Source organism: Nakaseomyces bracarensis, assembly GCF_045282275.1.
Source record: "Nakaseomyces bracarensis strain CBM3 chromosome Unknown Scaff2_0, whole genome shotgun sequence".
In the NCBI taxonomy this organism is placed as follows: domain Eukaryota; kingdom Fungi; phylum Ascomycota; class Saccharomycetes; order Saccharomycetales; family Saccharomycetaceae; genus Nakaseomyces; species Nakaseomyces bracarensis.
Window position 1 is genome coordinate 418,164 of NW_027263961.1, and position 21,430 is coordinate 439,593.

The 21,430-nt window shown below is 37.7% G+C and overlaps 8 protein-coding genes across 8 annotated transcripts; 3 read left to right on the forward strand and 5 right to left on the reverse strand.

Annotated features, from left to right (window-relative positions):
- Nucleotides 1-272: 272 nt before the first annotated feature.
- On the reverse strand, nucleotides 273-1,976 carry TPO1 (polyamine transporter TPO1; the record flags this gene model as incomplete). The annotated part of the gene is made up of 1 exon (XM_071050479.1): nucleotides 273-1,976. One exon carries the CDS (start codon nucleotides 1,974-1,976, stop codon nucleotides 273-275), a length of 1,704 nt encoding a protein of 567 aa, XP_070908725.1.
- Nucleotides 1,977-3,423: 1,447 nt separating this feature from the next.
- FRA1 (aminopeptidase P) lies at nucleotides 3,424-5,673 on the reverse strand (the record flags this gene model as incomplete). The annotated part of the gene is made up of 1 exon (XM_071050480.1): nucleotides 3,424-5,673. The coding sequence occupies one exon, from the start codon at nucleotides 5,671-5,673 to the stop codon at nucleotides 3,424-3,426; it is 2,250 nt and encodes a 749-aa protein (XP_070908726.1).
- An 803-nt stretch (nucleotides 5,674-6,476) lies between these two features.
- Nucleotides 6,477-9,509, forward strand: GPI13 (mannose-ethanolamine phosphotransferase GPI13; the record flags this gene model as incomplete). Its single annotated transcript, XM_071050481.1, has 1 exon — nucleotides 6,477-9,509. One exon carries the CDS (start codon nucleotides 6,477-6,479, stop codon nucleotides 9,507-9,509), a length of 3,033 nt encoding a protein of 1,010 aa, XP_070908727.1.
- Nucleotides 9,510-10,213: 704 nt separating this feature from the next.
- Nucleotides 10,214-12,550, forward strand: RNJ42_00312 (uncharacterized protein; the record flags this gene model as incomplete). The annotated part of the gene is made up of 1 exon (XM_071050482.1): nucleotides 10,214-12,550. One exon carries the CDS (start codon nucleotides 10,214-10,216, stop codon nucleotides 12,548-12,550), a length of 2,337 nt encoding a protein of 778 aa, XP_070908728.1.
- A 204-nt stretch (nucleotides 12,551-12,754) lies between these two features.
- On the reverse strand, nucleotides 12,755-13,423 carry IRC19 (Irc19p; the record flags this gene model as incomplete). Its single annotated transcript, XM_071050483.1, has 1 exon — nucleotides 12,755-13,423. The coding sequence occupies one exon, from the start codon at nucleotides 13,421-13,423 to the stop codon at nucleotides 12,755-12,757; it is 669 nt and encodes a 222-aa protein (XP_070908729.1).
- A 400-nt stretch (nucleotides 13,424-13,823) lies between these two features.
- On the forward strand, nucleotides 13,824-16,334 carry RIX7 (putative AAA family ATPase RIX7; the record flags this gene model as incomplete). The annotated part of the gene is made up of 1 exon (XM_071050484.1): nucleotides 13,824-16,334. One exon carries the CDS (start codon nucleotides 13,824-13,826, stop codon nucleotides 16,332-16,334), a length of 2,511 nt encoding a protein of 836 aa, XP_070908730.1.
- Nucleotides 16,335-16,412: 78 nt separating this feature from the next.
- GRC3 (polynucleotide 5'-hydroxyl-kinase) lies at nucleotides 16,413-18,320 on the reverse strand (the record flags this gene model as incomplete). Its single annotated transcript, XM_071050485.1, has 1 exon — nucleotides 16,413-18,320. One exon carries the CDS (start codon nucleotides 18,318-18,320, stop codon nucleotides 16,413-16,415), a length of 1,908 nt encoding a protein of 635 aa, XP_070908731.1.
- Nucleotides 18,321-19,294: 974 nt separating this feature from the next.
- WSC4 (Wsc4p) lies at nucleotides 19,295-20,734 on the reverse strand (the record flags this gene model as incomplete). The annotated part of the gene is made up of 1 exon (XM_071050486.1): nucleotides 19,295-20,734. One exon carries the CDS (start codon nucleotides 20,732-20,734, stop codon nucleotides 19,295-19,297), a length of 1,440 nt encoding a protein of 479 aa, XP_070908732.1.
- Between the last annotated feature and the right edge of the window lie 696 nt (nucleotides 20,735-21,430).

Consider the following 21,430-nt stretch of genomic DNA (forward strand, 5'->3'; position numbering starts at 1 on the left):
CAACCTCTTGATTATACTTAGCTGTAGGATAGCATATGTTCTTTCTAACTAGTAATAGAGAAATGGATAATAAAAGAAAAAAGTGGAATTATCTTTAAGTATTGATGTTTTTCGAAAATAATTGGATAAGTTTGGAATATATGCCCAAAAGAAAGAAGATTTTCTTCTGTGTAGGTAAAATGTTCTCTTTCCTTTCTTTAAAAGTTCAGTGTTTATGGGGGGTATTTACTTTAGTCAACTTTTACTGAAGTTATGCAGTTAAAACTTGAAACTTACTCGACATAGTAAGCGTCCTTAGATCTCTTTCTAATTTGTTCACCATACTTCAATAAGACCAATGGAACAGGGATTAATGCAGCAGCGAATAGACCAAGTAACAAACCAGCCCAACCGGTACCCATACCACGGAACATGTAACCTGCAAACAATGGGAAGACAGCACCAAAGGCAGATCTCATGAAGGTGTTGGCAGCCACAGCAGAGGCAGCCAATGGTAAGTAGGCTTCAATGATATAGTTCAAACATGGTAAGAAAATACCCATTAAACCGAAACCAATGAAAGAACCGGCAATAGTTGGACAGATCCAGTGAATTTTGTGTGGGTAGTTACCGGTCCAGCAGAACCATAGAATACCAATTGGGAAGACAACACCAGAAAAGACCATTGGGATCAATCTAGCTTCTGGAACTAATTTACCAGCCTTTTGGATTCTCTTCAAGTAATCGTTCTCGAAATACCAGATGAAAGCGGTACATAGCAACATACCAATGATCAAGGCAATGTATGGCAATTCACCGTTGTCTACGAAACCGTAACCTTCAACAAAAACAATTGGGTAGGCTTCCAACATCAGATATAAGATACCATAAACAAAAGAGTTGTAAATAGTGATAATCAATAGCAATGGTTCAGTAAACAACATGAAAATAGGTCTGGTAATAGTTCTTTGTGCAATATCTTTAATTGACAATTCGACTTGTTCGTGGGCTGCATGGATACCCCAGTTGTTTGTAGCCTTTCTCATATCCTTAGCCTTCTGGACTAAGATAGTTGGGTGATGGGTCTCCTTGAAAATAAGAGCGACAGCAACAAAGATGGCACCGGCGAAACAACCAGTGACATATTCCAACCATCTCCAAGTGGTTCTTTGTGCAATGTATGAACCCATAACTGGGGACAAAATTGGACCAACAAAAACACCTAAGGAGAATAAACAGATGGCTTTACCTCTGATTCTAACATCGAACATATCAGCAAAAGCAGCTGGCACAACCGCCATTGGAGCAGCACCGATCAAACCACCGAAGAATCTACAGATCATGATCGTCTGTAGATCCTTAGCCGTGGCCACAGCAAACTGGAACAGGACAAAACCGAAGGATGCGATAATCAGGACACCACGTCTACCGTAGACTTCAGACAATGGCGCATAGATAACTGGGGAAGCGGCGAAACCCAAGACGTATAGAGTAACACCAAGAATGGCAACAACCTGAATAACGTGGTAGATTTCACATATTTGTGGGACAGCAGAAGCAAAGATGGAAGAACCCATAGATATACAGATACAGTTCAAACACAACACCACACAGATCCACACTTTGGTCTTGATCGGCCAGTTGAATGGATGGATCGGGTCATTTGGCCCGTCAAAAGTGACTTCGTACTGTGACTGTTCTGGTAAAGGTGGAGGGTATGGTCTATCACCACCCATAGGCAGACAGTTGGAGTAATCCACATCTACCTTTATCGGGTCATTATCAGTACCCGTAAGTATACGAGATATGTGTCTATTAGTTTCAATCTGAGACTCAGCTACAGACGTCATGGTGTTAGTCCTCTCAACGACATTCGCTAGCCCTTCATCGCGCTCCATAGAGTCACCATTAAACTCTTTTGGCTCTCCAGAAACAGATGAAGAGAACGAACTCGTATCAGTCTGTGGCCTTGTATAGTTCGCACTAGATTCACTCATTTAGTTATTATTATTATTGTTATATTATACTTTTTAGTTGTCTTACGCCAGTAGAAACGACTCCGTAAAATTATTATATTGGTTAATAATTAGGTATTTATATAGGATCCCTAGAGAAGATAAAGAAAAAAAAATTTTTTTTTCCTTTCTCTTCTCTTCACTTTCTACTTTACGATTGTTATTTCTTTTCTTTTTTTTTCTATCTCTCTCTACTTAATTTCTTTAATGGGTTTCTTTTTTTTTATATTTTTTTTTTTGGGTTTGTTCTAATTTAAAAAATTTAAGAAATCTTCGCAAGTCGATCCCGCACTTAAATTATATTTCTATTTTAAAGACTGGTGAGAATGTCCTTTATTGCATGGATGCTGATCTTATTTCTGTGTACAGCTGTTTCAGAGGGCGGAATAGAGATGAAAGTGTCATTTTATTTGTTTGTACTTGCTTTTGATAACAGTTTACTTAGAAAGTGTCGTATACGCTAGGATACGGAGTAACTTCTGCATTGCGTTCCCGTCGGAATAACCAGATACTTCCACGGACTACTGTTCCGAGAAAAAAAATTTTCACATCTCCACTTAGAACACCACGCATCACCTCATTTGATTATTTCCTTTTAACGGACCCGTCTTTCCCTTTTCTTCTTTTTTTATTCTTGTATGACCGCCCCCCATTCAACGTAGAAACGTACGGAATTAAATAAGGGGACCTCGAGAGTTTTTCTTTCTTTGGAAAAAAAATAGGATACTATACGAAACAATGTGCGCACCAAGATCGAAACAGCCTTTTCCACTGATTCCCCCGTAGAAGAACCGGGCACCCCCAATACTTCTTGACTCACATATAACGCGGGTGTGCTTCGCCTCCACCCTACCCACGGAACAGAAAACAGAGCACGCCCTGAATATTGTCGGCCGATCTGTATTGTAACAAATCGCATGGAGATATAAAAGAAGATGGATCATAAGATGTCATTACAAATCCGAACTACCGAAAAAAGCACAAAACAAACCACACTAATGAATTCGTTGCTGCGGTATTCTCTGTGGAATCTCTCTCCAACCCCGATATCTAAATGATCTTAACGGGTCCGTGTTTTCTCTCTCTCTCCCCTTTTATTCGTTGTTGTTTTACCCAATCGGGTAATTTACTTGCAAACAGACGAAAATACTGCAGACACCCTTATGCCAAGGTCCCTGTGACCAAAAAAAAAAAGTTATTATAAGAGCCGAGACGGCTGGTATAAAATGATTAAAATAACCAAATCCTGTCATAATGGTCAAATGATTTACGGTAATATTGAAGGATAGATAATAAATATCTCATTATCTTATTATTTAAGCAATGATAAAATAAAAAAAAAGGAATAAAAAAAGGGGGGTTTATATTAACAAAAGATATAAAAAAAGAAATTGAGTGGAAACGAGAAAGAAAGAAAAAAAAAAACTAATCAGAATGGGGCTACTTCTCTCTTCAACCACTTGTATGAAATGCTTTGAGGCTGTAAGAATTGGACTAGCGAATCCCAGATTCTCTGATGGTACTCATTGATCTGTTGTTTTTCTTCATGAGTCAACAGTTTGACGTCGATCAGTTTACGGCAGTATGGTACTACGGTTATGTTTTCAAATGTCAGGAACTTACGGTCACCGAACTTCAGTCCGTCAGCATACTTGACGATCATGTCATTCTCTATCCTGATACCATACTCGCCATCCTTGTAGAAACCAGGTTCATTACTTATGACGTTACCGGCCTGCAGTGGGAAATTGGCTAAGTGTGGCTTAATACCAACACCAATTGGGCCCTCGTGGACATTTAGGAAGGAACCGATACCGTGCCCGGTACCATGTCTGTAATCCAGACCGTAGGACCATAGGTGCTGTCTTGCAATCACATCGATACTCAAACCATTGGTTTTTTCTGGGAAAACAAGTCTCTCAAGAGCCAAATTACCCTTCAGGACTAATGTGTAGTTTCTAACCTCCTCAGCAGTTGGTTCGCTGAAGTGCAGGGTTCTAGTAATATCTGTAGTACCTTCAAGGAATTGGGATCCCGAGTCACAAAGGTATATCTTGGAGGGATCAATCATAGAGGAACCTTCCTTAGGTGGTGCATAGTGGATCACTGCAGCATTAGCACCAGTGGAGGATATCGTTTCAAATGAGTTACCCATGAAGTTCTTTTGTGTTTTCCTGATGTCAATCAATCTCTCAGCCGCAGTATATTCATCTATCAAGGATTCCTTATCAATTAACTGACTTTCTAACCAAGCAAAGTATTGAACCAGACATAACGCGTCCTTGACCTGAGCTCTGTGTGCATTGGCCAATTCGATATTATTCTTGACGGATTTCAACACATCTATAGGAGAATGAATAATCTTATATGGTGTACCAGCAACAGAACGGACTAGTTGCCACGATGAGGCATCAGGTAGTAAGAACGCTTGTTTTTCAATGGTACCCGCTTTGCTACTCTGAGCCAATGTAGATAGATGTTCCCAGACTTCATTATATCCCTTAACTACAATACTATTCTCTTCGAAATATTGCTTAATGTCATCACCATAACTGTCATCAGTAAATAAAATAGTCTCCGTGTCGTTAATAAACAAGTAAGCATAAAACACTGGATTATATTCGATATCAGAACCACGTAAGTTTAGTAACCAACAAATCTCATCCAGTGCCACCGTTATAAATGTAGCCTTCTTCCTCTTATCGGCATCACCATTTTGTGTTGTATCATCGGACAGATGTTTATCCTTCAGTTCCTTTAAAAGCTTTTCCTTTTTGTCCTTGAAATCCTCACCATGAAATTCCTTACCAAGCAATACCAAACCGTTGTTCGGTTTTTCCGGCACGGGTTCAAACTTCTTCCATATAGCATCAACCAAATTTCTCTCCACAGGGACCAATTTCACATCAGCATCTGTACCAGCTTTTTCAGCGATCATTTTCTCAAAGTTCTTGACGTCTTCGAAGGATATCAGCTTTGGATCCACACCTATGTGGGCAGGCTTTCCACCAAGACCCTTAGACATCTCTACGGCCTCCCTAATACACCATTCCTGCCATGTAATAGGATCTTCACCTTGACGAAGCAAGTTCCAGTTGAAATCTAGTTCCTGCTTGGCCTGGTTGAAGTAACGCCCATCGGTACTCAGAATCGACTTACCGTCTGGGTGTTTTTCGTTGAAATTCAGCAGATCACGGGTAATACAAGCCACACCAGCAGATCCCGAGAAACCAGAGATAAAAGCACGTCTCTGGTCAACCTGCGAGACGTATTCTGACTGGTGCTCGTCCTCACTAGGAACCACATACGCACATACCCCTTCCTTCGCCATCTCCTTACGAAGTGCCAAGAGACGCTCCGTAGTGTTCACCTCCCTGTTATTTTGACACAGAGAGTCTGACGAGTACACTGACACATTTCCCGAGGATACCGCCGTCGTAGGAGTACCAGCAGAAAACATCCCACTGCTACGATGCGAACGTCTCCTCGTGTTCTCCATCTGCCTCATGAAAAGCGACACTCTCCTCCCTTGTCTGGACAGAAGCCCTGGAGAACACGTACAATCAGCACATGGTCTCGACATCCTTGTAGACCCAGTGCCATGCCCCATAGGCGCAGGTGGAGGATTATACCTCCTTACCGTATTACCTCCAGCTGCAGCTGCCATACCACTACTCATCTTTTTCAGTAATCTTTTAATTTTATCAAGTAAAAACTCCTTATCCTCTTGTCTTATCAGATATTAACCAATATAGAATAGTATCAAGTAAAAATACCTTTTGCCTCTCTTACTCTTCAAAGCTCTTCAAAGCTCTTCAAATCTCTTCAAAGCTCTTAAAGCTGTTATAAGCTGTTATAAGCTGTTATAAGCTGTTAAGCTCTCTAATGAATTTCCCAATGGGAACCGTAAAGAATGCTATTCGCTCCTCTAGAAAGAAATAAACTCCCCTTAGAAATACACGCACAACACCACTTCCCTCCCCACCCACTTAGCTTTATAAATCCTCACACACAAACTCCACGTCACGCCTCCCCCACGCTTCTTTTTTTTTTATCTTTATTATGCTCAGCTTTCTACGGGAGTTTCTGTCATCCCATCGCTCTTTTTTATGTAACTCTCACCTAATTTCGGGGGGTATTGGAGGGTTACCCGCTACTGCACCTCGTTTCTCGTATATTGTGATAGTATTTGAAAGTCAGCTGTTGTGTAAGTATGTACGTATTTGCGCGTGTTGTTGACGTACATACGTATGGTATCAGATACGAAATATACATGTGATATAATACCAATATACGGTAATATCATGTGATGTACGCGATGCGGGTTTTTGGTTTTGTGTGTGTGTGTGTGTGTGTGTGTGCGTCTATTATGAATAAATAACCTTTATTTCCTTTAGGTACTTCAAATCATTGATATATTAACTTATTATTATATTTATATACAATCAGACAGTACCAATTTCTATTAAAAAATAGTAGCAAATGGATGAAAGGCTCGTTAGGCAGGCCATTTTGAGTTCGTCAAATGATGAGAAGAGGATATACAGGTCGAGGATACAGAAGTTTAGTAAGTCTCATACGCTATATGTGATACTGCTGGCTGCCCTAGCGTTTCTCCAAGTAGTGGCGATAGCCTTTTTTGCTAAGGGGTTTCTTCTCTCAAGACAGGTGCTTGATAATGTGAGTGTAGCGAGTGATGTGGATCGCGTAGGGCAGAAGTTCGATAAGATGGTGGTGTTGGTGGTAGACGCTCTGAGGTTTGATTTCGTGGTGCCCGTTGCCGCTGATCACCCCCAGTACAACCCGTACTACCACAATAACCTAGATGTTCTATACAATACGTGGTCAGACCCGTCACTCGGGTCCTCCATCTTGCTCAAATTTATGGCTGACCCACCCACTACAACTCTCCAGAGATTGAAGGGACTAACTACGGGATCCCTACCGACCTTCATTGATGCTGGTTCAAATTTTGACGGGAGCGTCATAGAAGAGGATAACTTGATAAAACAACTGTACCTGAACAATAAGTCGATCAGCTTCGTGGGAGATGATACATGGGACGCCTTGTTTCATCCGTTTTTAGCGAACAACAGTGAACCTTTCGAGTCACTCAATGTTTGGGATTTGGACACTGTTGACAATGGTGTCATCTCGTATTTCCACTCTCACTTGCTAGACCCTGGTGCAGACCGTAACTGGGATGTTCTCGTTGGGCATATGCTCGGTGTTGATCATGTCGGCCATAAGTACGGACCCAACCATTTTACCATGAAGGAGAAACAAACACAGGTGAACCAATTTATAAAGGAAATTATAGACTCTCTGGATAAGGATACTCTGTTGGTGGTTATGGGTGACCATGGTATGGACCACACTGGTAACCATGGTGGTGATTCCGAGGATGAATTGGAGAGCACTCTGTTCATGTACTCAAAAAAGAAAAATGTTTGGGGTCTGAGAGATGATGAACATTACGATACTTCAGACCTAGGTAAGAACTACAGACAAGTGAACCAAATCGACCTTGTGCCTACACTGTCACTTTTAATGGGGACACCAATCCCATTTAACAACTTGGGTTGGCCCATTAGAGAAACTTTTAAGGACGAGAAAGAAGAACTACAGCTCTCGAATATTGTTTTGCAACAATTGAAGAGATACTCTGATATAATGCAGATATCGACCTCAGAAGATAATGAAGTGTATATGAATGAACTATGGAACATGACTTCCACTGATATTAATTCCGCAACACTATACCAAGAGAAATTCCTAGAAATTTGTAAGGATAAATGGGCAAGGTTTGACTACTGGTCCATCGCAAGTGGTACGATACTACTTACTGTATCCGTTGTATTGTTATTCTCAATTACTAAACTGATCCCCTCAATAGTGGTAAATCAAATGGTACCTGAATTTGTACCTTGGATTATTATAATGTCTCTGATTTCAAATGTTTGTTTTCATGGTATATTTTACGTTTTCCATCAACCTTTATTCCTTGATAATGTTTGGTGGTGTACACTATTTGCAACTGCCATTGGTATAATAGTGGGTTGTAGCATCTCTATCTTTGACAGATATAACCTAATTTGGCTAATCATGAAATTTGGTGAGATTCTCTCAGATTATTGGTCGCGTATCGGAGCTATGTTTGTTGGTATTCATTCTATGCTTTTTACTTCAAACTCTTTTACCATTTGGGAAGACCGTATTGTCTCAGTTTTAATTATTACATTCGGTATGTTGACCCTATACGAATTCACGTTTTTGCCGAATAGACAATCCACCTCAGCACTATTAACTGCGGCTATTGGCGAGAAGCAAGGAACTACGTCTGGTGCAAGCAAATCCACTGCAAACTCTAATTACCTACCTCTCACTAGATTTGCCAGGCTATTAGGCGCTTACCATTCGATTACCTTAATATTATGCACAAGATTAGCATCCACCATTACAATATGTAGAGAAGAACAAGGTGAATACTGTATTCCAACCTTTACTACAAAGAACAACTACTCAGCATGGTGTATAGGGTTATGCCTGCTAATTGTATTACTAATTCCTATTTGTATTAAAGGTTATTACAACTTGTCCTCCTCATATCAAGCTGCAGCCCCAATTTGGATTGATATGTTCTTGAAGGGAACACTCTTTGTTAACTTTATATACTGGTCCATTACTGCCATAGAGAACAGCACTGAAGATTTGACTTGGGATACAAAGACTGTTAAATTTACAATCGCTAGGATAATTGCTGGCTTTTCGTTAATCGCTACTAATATTGGCTGGATGATGGGCCCACTCTGCATCAAGCTAAATATCAAGAATGCTGATTTAAAGTCCAACCAGGCTACGATTCTAGGTTACACGAACATCTACGGCTCTGAGTTCTTTCTACTTGTCGTCAATGCATTGATGGCTATCATCCTATTCAACAAGCCTATGGCACAATTGTCTTTGTTTTTAATGGTCAATCAATTATTGTCAATTTTTGAAATTATTGATCTTCTAAAGTTGAAAGAAAATATAGTTGGTCCAATAGTTCTTGGTCTAGTTGGTTACCAACAATTTTTCAGTACTGGTCACCAAGCGACTATTCCATCTATTCAATGGGACGTTGGTTTCATCCTCTCTGAAAATATCGTTTTCCCTTTTACTCATTTAGCCATTTTCCTGAACACTTTTGGTCCACTTATTTTAGTATCCCTTTCAGTTGCCTTACTAACACTATGGTCACAACCGCCAGATGTCCTAAAACCCCAGACACTACTAGGGCGTATTGTTTCCAACTGTGGTGTCCTATTAACGTATAACACCATTCTTTGTCTATCCTCGTTTATTTGGGTCACTCATTTTAGAAGACATTTAATGGTTTGGAAAATTTTCTGCCCAAGATTCATATTCGCATCCCTAAGTTTGATAGTAGTACAACTAACAATTACTTTTGGAACAATTGGTTTCGCAAGTGGTAGATTAATAAAGCATATAAATGACATATTTTGGAGGTGATTAGGGCATACGAGCTCTTTATTTATAGAATAAAGCATCCTAAAACAAAAAAAAACCCTTTCTTAATGCATACACGAAAGAATAAGAAATATTGATACCCAGTTAAAGGAACAATAGACATTGTTCTGATATTTTGACATGATAGCATCTGTTATTTTTTTATCCAATACTTATTTTTATTTCATTATTTCCCCATTTTTATTTTTAATTTCTTCACGATTCAATTAATCTCCTCGAAATTAAATATCATATGTAAAATATTAAGCACAAAAATAAAAATGACAATAAAAAATATAAATAAAGTTATACATATCAACTGACTACGTATCATATAATTATAATCAATATTTTATAGACACTAACTATATCAAAACTATTAATAAATTTGGGAAAAAGGGCTCAACTGGATCAAAAGCCGGGTTACAAAAAATAAAGTAACACCGAAACCGACGAGATAAATACAAAAGAGGTCAATTCAAGTTTAGAGGTCTTGACATTATTTAACGCTAAAGGTATAGGAAACACGCCACATTCGCTTTTGATACTTGCCTGTTTGATATTGTGTTGATCTGTTTCCTATATTATCATTTAATAGTTGCTCAACAAAAAAAAGAAACAGCTTCAAAAAGTGCAACTCTATCCTGATCCGTATCAAAATATTGGCTACTATAGTAATCTATAACACAGAATAATCAAATATTGCTATGTCGGTTCAAGTAATCACACCACTTATAAAAGAAGTTTTCATTAAACCAGATGCGATATTCATCACTGACAATAACTGGCAGGGTATTCCGGATTCACTCGGTATAGACGATAATAGGAAGGGCTTCTTTTCGATACCCAAGGACTTCAAACCTCACCAAATTGAGAAAGTACATGTGAACAAATGGTTTATACGAGGCCATACTACTGAGCTAGATGTACCGATTGTAAAGAGCTTGGATGTTTATTTTCCTGTGGAGAAGGATGATGAAAGATTGAATGAAACATTTGAGCAATTGAAAAAACTAGCTACCGATTTTCAAGTTGATATTATTATAAATGACAAACCGAACTATGATTCTGAAGATGTGGAATCCGGGTTGATCTGCACATTGGTTGGTCCCCAAAATACCCTTACAACCTTACGACCATTAATTTTTACTATAAGTGAACAATTAAGAAATAACGATCAAATTTTTATAGAAAGTATCGATCTCAAATCACAGTCTTTGTTGCCGTTCCTGTTTGGTGTTAAGCAATCAAATCTATTACATGTAAAAGATGTGTACCACGTTGATATCTATTTCCCGGACATTATTCCATTTAATAATGCAAACAAGCCTCGGGTATACTTACTGGGCCCTATTCATTCAACTGTTTTACTAGCTAAAGATGCACTTACTGAATGTGTATCAAAATGTGAAGGAACATTGTTTTATCAAGAATTGGGAGGTGTCTCACCAGGAAAATTAGAATTCATCAAGCGGTACCTCATGGATGATGTACAAAGCCTAATGTACAAATACGGTTCGTATATCCTGTTCAATGAGGACTTTTTAGGTTTCCAATCCACCTCAGTTACACTCCTTAGATCTCTCGTTAAGGACTTCACCTTGTCAATACTACAACATGTTTCTGAAATCAAAATTACGATGGAATCTGATTTCGAGTTCCAGGAAGAACATATTGAGAAATTGATATATGGAGAAAAACCACTCGATAGTATAATCGTGAGAGATGTGTCTAAGAAGAATCAAGTAATAATTATCACATATGATAACATCGATGAGGATGATGAGAATTTGAGACTTCCTGTGTTTCCGATAGTAAAACAATTCCTCGAACTGTACCCATCAGTATTGGAAATCAAGTCTATTTTTGAAATCCATCCTGATTACGATGATTTCATTTCAGGGAAAAAAAACGGTAAGCTGACTAGGATAATGGAAAAGGGACACTCTCAAGTCAACCTAGACTACGAGCAGGATGACAAGAATATGTTTCTATCTATATTAACTAATGACTATAAATCTTTTGAAGAATCATATCTTTTACTTTTAGACGAACTTCCAAGTGAAGGGACTTTCTTCATTCCTGAAGTATACCATAGACCAGCAATTGGAAGTGGTGGATCCATTATTCAGACTACAATGAGAAAGCATAACGTTTTCATTCAGTTTTCAAATACATTCCTGCTCCCTCAGAACGGTTTATCCTTTGTTAGATTCGATAATGTAGTTATACGTTGCCCTTCAAAGAATAGACGAGGGATTAAACTGGCTATTGAGGATTTGAAGACACTAATCGGGGAATATAGCAAACAGCAGCCAAAAACAGAAATAAAGTTATCTCCCTCGCAATACCTTTATGTTCTACATGAACATATAAATGATATTGGTCACCTTGAAAAACAACACAACGTCTTTATTGACTTTCCTCAAAGAGCTTCTGAAAATATTACTGTTATGGCTGTCATGGGGAATGATGAAAACTCATACTTTTCAGCAGAAGAATTTATCAATAACATCTTTGGAATCGAGAAAACTGTTAGTTTAAGTGTCTCGATCTTTGACAACTCGAAGTTACCGATTTCTAAAATGTATAATGAAATCATAATTCCATTATTTGTTAAGTTCAAAATATTTATTTCTCTATTTGATAAATCTTTGAATGTTGTCTATGGAAAGCATAGAACTCTGGTTAAGGAAATTGAGGACCTAATCTCTCAATATCTTGAAAAATATGATGTTATTGTTATCGGTAAGAAAAATGTTACCAACTTTATTGCATCTACTACTATTGGCTCTGCTTTTGATCAACAGGAAAGAGGAAAACCTATTAGTACCCCGAGTAAGGGATCCAGCGTTCCGCCATATAATCAAAACTCCTTCAAAAGGCTTCCTCCTTTATATCAGAATCCTTCAGATTCTGCTGGCCCAAGAGGTAAACCTTCCCTAATGAAACCATACAATCAACCATCACCTTACTACAGATATGGTTACAATTATGGATATAATTATATGTACGACTATTCAAATATGTACCCTCCAAAATAAGGATAAATTTGGAGAGATACTTTGTGTAACCATAAAAGCACAGTTGTAATTGGAAGTTTAGGCTTTTTAGCTTGGCGATTTCTAGCTTTTATATGTAATCGGAACTATATACAGAAAAACAAATGAATATATGCGTACTTGAATAGAGGAAATTAGGCTTAGGAGCCTAAAAACCATAAATATGGTATTACCGTAAACGCAGAGTTATAAGCGTGTTTTAATTAATTCATTCAAAAGGATCAAATTTCTGTCAAACTCTCCGTAAAGGTATTGTTTTATCATTGAATCTGCTTTGAGTTTACCTTTTTCATTTATTTTCCCCATTGTTTCTTCGATATAATCATTACTGTACTTAAGATGCTCAAGTTTTTTCCTAAATGTGTACTGTGGAGAAATGGGTAGTTTTCGAATGTTCTTACCTTTCTCATACTCAGCAGTTAATATATTTTTTAAGATTTGTCTACACATTGTGTTGTCTCTAGCACTCTGATATTTTACAGAGGGGCCCTCCGGTATAAAACATGAAGCCTTGAATACGAAATCCAACGTATTGAGTATCTCTATCCGACTAAAATCTTCAGTGGCATCAATTGGCTTATGCTCATCGAGAACTAAGCTCCTCTTAAGAATATATTTCTCATCTCGATATTTATAATGGACATAGTCCGTGTAAGTCTCTCTCACCATAGCTCGGTTAGAAACAAATGGCCGCAGCCTCATGAATCGTCTAAATGTCGCCCGAAGGAATTCAGCATCATCTAGTGATCTCGAAGCCGCTCTAGTCAGTCTATATGGCTCTTTGTTTTTGATAAACGTATATTGACTATTTATAATAGCATTCTTTGTAGTTATAGTAAGCCCATTTTTCGACATTCCATATTATAGTACTGCCCCAAATTGATCCCTTTCCCAGTAAATAAGAAAGACAACGTAACGATTACTTATGAAGGGCAATTGACAATAAATTGGATGTAGAATAACGTCAATTGATGTCGTGTGGGTTGTAATATTAAAGACAGTGGGTGAACGTATTTAGTGACCTCATCGCAAGAAAGTGAAAAAAAAAATTTTGGCAGAATGAAAACTTGCGATGAGCTCTGCGATGAGCTCATATTGCGATGCCCTGGTCTTATCAATATTAACCCCATTTTAATATCTGTATATGTTTGTTGTTAGTATTTATTTAATATCTGATATTTGTTCTCTAAAAAAATAAAATAAAAATAATAAATTTTTTTTTAGAGATAATAATAAGCTGAAAAAATCATATATTATGGCTAAACCTAGGTCGAAGAAAAATGGGTCTCTGACTAACTCATTGGAAAATAAGTTAACGGATTTAATATACAGACTTCTAGAGGAGAAATCTCTTGAGAAACAACGGGAGCTTAGAAATAATAATGGTGGTGAGCCTATTCCAGAGGAAGAAATGGATTTGATGACCACTACTTTCTTTGCCAAGGATCTTGATGTAGGTGAAATATTCACCTATGTTCTATCGAAAGACCTCTCCATGCAAAGAGTTAAGAAAGTTCCGCTGCAAAAGACTATCGAAAAGGTTTTGAAAGGTGTAGTTGAAGATGAACATGAAGAATTACAAGATTTGCCTGGTTATACTGAAGAATCCGAGGTTGCTACTCCTGTAGACACTGTGGCTCTTGCTGAGAAGAACCTAATGCTTGCACCGGAAAATAACGATATGAATAAGAGCATTACTAGCCAATGGGCTAACAAGTCTGAAAATACTGATAACGAAACTAATAACGAAACAGAGACAGAAACTAAATCAAGAAAAAGGTCTAAGGAACCTACTCAAAAGGCCAAACGTCAGAAGGTAAAAGAAGACAGAACACCGCCTACAGCTACACTTAAGTCTCTAGGTGGTATGGATGATGTAATTGCACAACTTATGGAGCTAATTGGTCTACCTATACTCCATCCGGAAATCTACTTATCAACTGGTGTGGAGCCTCCCAGAGGTGTGCTTCTTCATGGACCTCCAGGTTGTGGTAAAACATCTATCGCTAATGCTCTGGCTGGTGAACTACAAGTACCCTTCATTTCAATTTCTGCGCCATCTGTGGTCAGCGGTATGTCAGGTGAAAGTGAGAAAAAGATTAGAGAATTGTTTGATGAAGCCAAATCACTGGCTCCTTGCTTGATGTTCTTTGATGAAATTGATGCCATTACACCAAAACGTGATGGTGGTGCTCAAAGGGAGATGGAAAGAAGAATTGTAGCTCAGCTGCTTACATCTATGGATGAACTGACATTGAGCAATACGAATGGTAAACCTGTCATCGTAATTGGTGCCACTAACAGACCTGATTCTTTAGATGCAGCTTTAAGAAGGGCGGGTAGATTTGATAGGGAAATTTGTTTAAATGTTCCTAATGAGATTTCAAGATTGCATATTCTCAAGAAAATGTCTGATAGGCTTAAAATTGATGGATCTATTGATTTCCAAAAATTAGCCAAGCTAACTCCTGGATTTGTGGGTGCAGATTTGAAGGCGTTGACCACAGCAGCAGGTACATGCGCCATTAAAAGAATTTTTGAAACTTACTCTTCCATAATACCAGGATCTAATACACAAGATGAGAAAATGGACATTGACGACAATAAAGAAACCGTTAAAGAGTCTGAGAGGGAAGAGAATAATTCCGAAGTTAATCTAAAAAATACAGCAAACATGATTGATCCACTCCCACTTTCTATAATTCAGCAATTTATTCATAATTATCCAAATCCGTTAAACGAAGAACAATTGAGTCAATTAACTATTAAATATGAGGACTTCTTGAAAGCACTTCCTACAATTCAACCCACTGCAAAGAGAGAAGGTTTCGCAACAGTTCCTGATGTCACATGGTCTAATGTTGGTGCATTACAAAAGGTTAGGGTTGAATTGAACATGGCTATCGTTCAACCGATTAAGAGACCAGAATTGTATGAAAAAGTTGGTATTAGTGCCCCTGGTGGAGTGCTATTATGGGGGCCCCCAGGGTGTGGTAAAACATTATTGGCTAAAGCTGTAGCCAATGAATCTAGGGCGAACTTTATCTCTATTAAAGGTCCAGAATTATTAAACAAATATGTTGGTGAATCTGAACGTGCCATTAGACAGGTGTTTACAAGAGCAAGAGCGTCAGTTCCATGTGTTATATTCTTTGATGAATTAGATGCATTGGTACCTAGAAGAGATACATCAATGTCAGAATCTTCTTCAAGAGTTGTCAATACCCTATTAACTGAACTGGATGGTCTAAATGATAGACATGGTATCTTTGTGGTAGGCGCTACAAATAGACCGGATATGATAGATCCAGCTATGCTAAGACCTGGTAGATTAGATAAAACTCTTTTCATTGAACTTCCGAATGAACGTGAAAAATTAGATATCATAAAGACGCTAACCAAATCCAATGGGACACCATTAGCCAAAGATGTGAATCTTGAAGAAATAATTGGCGATGAACGTTGTAGAAACTTTTCTGGTGCAGATTTGGCTGCTTTGGTACGGGAGAGCTCAGTTTTAGCATTGAAAAGGAATTTCTTCAAAACTGAGGAAATACAATCTGTTTTAGATAATAACCTAGATAAAGAATTTGAAGACTTGAGTGTAGGTGTTTCCAATGAAGAAGTTATTGTAACATTGGATGACTTCAAAATGGCTTTAAAGAAAATCAAACCTTCTGTTAGTGATAAAGATAGGCAGAAGTACGACCGTTTAAATAAAAAAATGGGCTGGAACGATGAAGTTGAATTGGTAGGTTCAGCTTAATAATTAATTAAAAAATGCACTGTCTATGTAAAATAGATAGTAATAAACTTTTAATAGAAAGTTTCCATTATATGGAATTTATATATGATGACCTTTACGTTTAACGTTCCTTCGAACCTTCCAGACATGCTCGTATTTCTTTCTTCTATCGAAGGTTACAAATGGACTTGTAGACTCTAATTTCAAGATTTTAGGAGCAGGGTATAACTCACAGAATGGCGTTTCAGTGTTCATTCGTGCAATGATAATGCTTCTATTTGTAGCTTTTAATTCATTTAATGAGTCAATTGGGATGTAAATGTTTATGTATCTCTCGGGTATGTTAACAGAATGCACTAAACCTAATGTTTTGAAATCTAAAGATGACATACGAATACTATCCAAGTTTGCTAATTTGAAATCACTGATAGAGTCGAGTGATAGGTCATCGGGAACATGGTACATTCCAATAATAGTCCCTTCTATCGCTTTTAATATATTTTCACCGTTCAGGGAACTAAACTCATGGCTTAGTTTTATTCCACGAATACCGTTATGCCCAAATGATAACTTATATGGGCTATATTTGATTAGTGGATTGAAATCATAATCCCAGCTCGTTGTGGCACCTAATTTTCGGTGAAGTAGACAAAGTAATCGATAGATTCTAAAGTCTGAGGCAACAAAACGATACTTCAGTATATTATCATTGTTTGTGCCAGCAAATCCAGCGGGTATTCTATGAATTCTAGGCGAATAATTTACATTCATTGAGCTTGTAAAAGATGCGGGAATTTTTATCTCTGGGAAGTGTTGAAGAGTTGCTCTGGATTCCAGATATACAATATCCGTTGGTTTATAAAATTCCAGGACTTTTTGCAGGATATTTAATCCAAACCCCTTAACCCAACCAGGCAAGTTCACGCACGATGTGCCTGCAAACATTTCATCATCAAATGAGGCTATTAGGCTTTGTACGCTATCCAGGTAATGAGATGGGAAATCTTGTGGGGAGGATGACCCAATGTACAATTGCTTAATAGTTTCAAATTTCACTTGTCCAAAATGTTGTCCAAAATTCCTATATCGGGAAGAAAGTCGGTTCATCGATATACAGTCGGGGAATGAATATTCTGGTTGACCAGGATCCAAATCTAAATAGATCATTTCTTTGTCCTCATTAAATTTTGTATTCAGTGAAGAGTATAGTATCTTTTCTGTTAATGTTCTTATAAATGTTGATTTCCCGCTATTTTTCCCTCCTAAGATTAAAACCCTAACATCATAAGAGGCATTTTTTTGATTAAAGTCTAGTTTTTGAATACAATCAGTCCATTGTTTGGTATATCTCAGTATTGAAATTTCTGCATTATTTTCAGGTGTTATTATATCAAAACTATAGTCATTGTTTGTAGACTTTTTCAGAAACGAATCCCTCGGTACCCATAGATTCTTGATATTTGAAAACAACTGCTCCGCATTGAGTAATTTTCTCGAGTATGAGTTGGTAATTTGTAGAACGGTGTCATAATTATTATATTCGTTTGCTGATAAGTTGGAATCGAAGTGTTGTATTGTTCTCTCTTCTTCGAACCCTGCGTAAAACGAACTTTTAATCTCTGGAATCGCATGTGAGAGAGGGTGCCAGAAATTGAAGGTTTCCTTGCTTGCATTATAATGACTTCCATTGTAAACTATTCCTCCTTTGATAATCCTGACACTAAATAAACCGGAGATAAGTATTCTTTCCTTACCTCTAAGTAAAACAGTTACGGAATCATGCTTTGAAAGTGTATTTACACCAATAGTGGGAGCAAAATCACCGGTATTCTTAGGAAGTTCATTATCTAACCTAGTATCATTGCTTGTATCCTCATCGTCACTCTCATATTCATCCTCTAAAACTTTTCGTTTCCTAATTGGTTCAGTAGATTCATCCGAGGAAGAACTGTCTACGGATGAATCACTATCATTGTATCCCAAAGTCTCCAATTCTTCCGTCGACATCGAGTTCAAAAAATAAGACAATTCCCTTTTAAGCTTATAATAATCATATAAAAATGACAATGCTATAAGAAATATAGCTATATTTACTACACAGCTAATAGCTAGCTCATCGCATTTTTTTTCAATTTAATTATTTTTTCAATTTTTCAAAATGTCATTTCTTTTTAGGTAGTTTCCCTTAGAAACTTCCGTAGTAAGGGGTGACAACTACGGTAGAAGTACTATCTGATATTAATTAATTAATCTTGGGTTTATTAATTTATGATTAAATAGTATTTGTATTTTAAAGAGGTTAGGAAATATAAAAGATATATAATAATGTAGTAGGATCTATCTTAAGAATAATATAAAAGTATAAGGTTTGTCGGCGTAAGAAGGTTTGGGGGTTCTAGTCCAGTTGTTCTTCTTCAACAAATATAAATTAATAGAAAGATGGCAATATTTTGCGTCTTGGAAAGGATGCAGGGGGGGTTATATCATAATAAATGCATGGTAAAATGTTTATAGTATTAGAATAATATTATGATGAAAATGATGTTGAAACAAAATGTCTTTTATGAGATGCATATAAGAAATGAGACACAATAGCCATATTGCGAGAAAAAAATATGATACGAGAATAATAGAGGCCACCGGGGACATAATAAAATTAACAAAGTAATAAAAAGTCATGTGTTTTGCTTAATAACGAGAGTTGACTAGACTGAAAAAAAGAATAATAGGACAGGCATTTTGATGGAAAAATAATCTTAAAATGATAGCATCAAAAATAAAAATAAAAAATAGAGGGAAGAACGATAAGTGTATAAAAGGAGGGAAATAACAATTCTCCATAGTTTGAACGTTAGTAGAAACCTTCTAAAAAAGGTGTTTGAATAAAAAAAGACTTATTAATGGCTGAAAAATCCTTCATTTTTTTTTTAATATTAATTTATTACAGTTTTTGAATTGAAAATGGTATAGTAAAGGCGGGTTTATAATTCGTTAATGACACGGAGAACCTTCCTCGAGTAATCCACATCATCTGATAGTGACACATTTGAGGGACTCTGTTCAATCTGTGACATCATTTGGTTAGGATCCAGCCTTTGATCGACCATTACAGGGATTGCACCAGACATATCAGAATATGCGTCATCAGCAAAAACGTCATGTTGGTTCGGACGTTTGGTGGTTCTTATATTTGGATCATCGTATTTCTTTTCGCTATTATACACGCCATTTGAGCCGGTAGATGAATCGTCTTCACTATTAGAATGATGTGTGTTGAAAATTGGAGTAGAATAAATCCTGCTATGTCCACTATCCGTACGAGGAATATTTTGTGGAGTTGAAGGTGCTAATCCAACGGCATTGTTGTAATCCTTTTCGAACTTCTTCTGTTCCCACCTAGGCTTTAACAAAAAGTACCATACAATAAAAGCTATGATGGCTGCCACAACGATACCAACTACAACGAACGTCCCTGCCACTTTACCAGGGGAATGCCAGTACCCTGAGGAACGGTTCTTATTCGAATTATTCTTATTCGATTGATCAATTCCCGTCGCCATATTTTCTGCAGTGGCAGATGGGGTCGCAGTGACTGGAACTGATACAGTTGAGTATATTGTGGTGAACACTTGTGTTGCTATCACGTTGGAAGAGATAATTGACGTCACATTGGTGAGAATTGATGAGTTGTGGGTGGACGTCACCGTCTTCACAGAAACCACCATTGAGGTGGATAATATAATACTTTCAGATGTGGTTTCAGCTGCACCATTCGTCACTGTTGAAACTGGAGAAGAGCTTGTGCTAGAGCTAGAGCTAGAGCTAGAACTGGAACTAGAACTAGAGCTGGAACTAGAGCTGGAACTAGAGCTAGAGCTAGAACTTGAACTTGAACTTGAACTTGAGCTCGAAGTAGAGCTTGACTGTGAACTTGATGTGGTTGTGCTTGAACTTGAACTACTTGTACTTGAACTCGATGGTGTGATGGTGGTAGGAGCTAACGTAGTCCTAGAAGTGGTTGGTTTTGAAGTTGTAGGTTTGTTTGTTGTAGTAGCACCAGTGCTAGCTTCACTTTGTTGGCTATTTTGTTTTGCTGGTATAACAGAGTCTGGAGACTTGCTGCCTAGGTATACATACCCAAAGGAACTAGAGCCACCACAGCTCTCCAAGTCATAACCGGGACACCCCATATCACACTCGCTGATATCCACACTGAACGACGGCCCATTGTTTGAACACCAGCAGTCCTTCCCTTGCAAAATGGCAAACTGGTACCCATTACAATGCTGTGAACATAGTCCACTACTCTGATATATATCCGACAGAGGAGACCCAGAACCACTATTCTGGGTAGAACAGAACAATTGACCAGCTTGAACAACAGCTAGCAAGCTGAGGAGCAGAATATTACTCCGCAGCATCTTCTAGTTTTATGTGTTTATTTGTTGTGTGTTTCCTTATGTTGTTTATATGTTTATGAAGCTTTTTGTAGCTTTTTTTACTTTCAACTTATAGCTTTTCAAGCTTATATTTCTCTATTCTATGTAATACAGTTCTAAGTCTGTAATGTTACAGTCTGCAATAGAGTTCCAAGTCTTTAATGAAGTATTTTTCCCATCCTTTCTTTTAAGAATACAAATTGGCTGTATGTTGGGATTATATTTGTTTATTGCCAGTCAATCTCAGGTCTCCGACACTTTCTTAGCCAGTGGTTCCTTTGTTTACCTTTTTGCTTATTTCTTTCTTTTTTTTATGAAATCCCACTTATTTTGGCTGAAGATTTTTCGTGCAGCCCACTGAAACCGCCGCACCATTCTTTTTTTTACGCTTTCTATTAATACAGAAGCTAATAAACAATGACTACCCCTCGGGCTGTACGGGTATTTCACTCCGGAACATTTTTAAATTAAGGCTAAGGCAAGGGGACCCTTGATTCTCTGCTTCTGCTTCTATGCTTCTAAAAGGGCTTCTATGCTTTGGCTTCTATGCTTCGGCTTCTACGGCTTCTACGGCTTCCATTGCTTGCAAAAAAAAAGGCATCAATTGCTACGGTGTCTTGTTACCCCCTCCCCTTCTTTTGTTATTTTTTCTTATTTCGGCCTTCCTTTTTTTTAGTC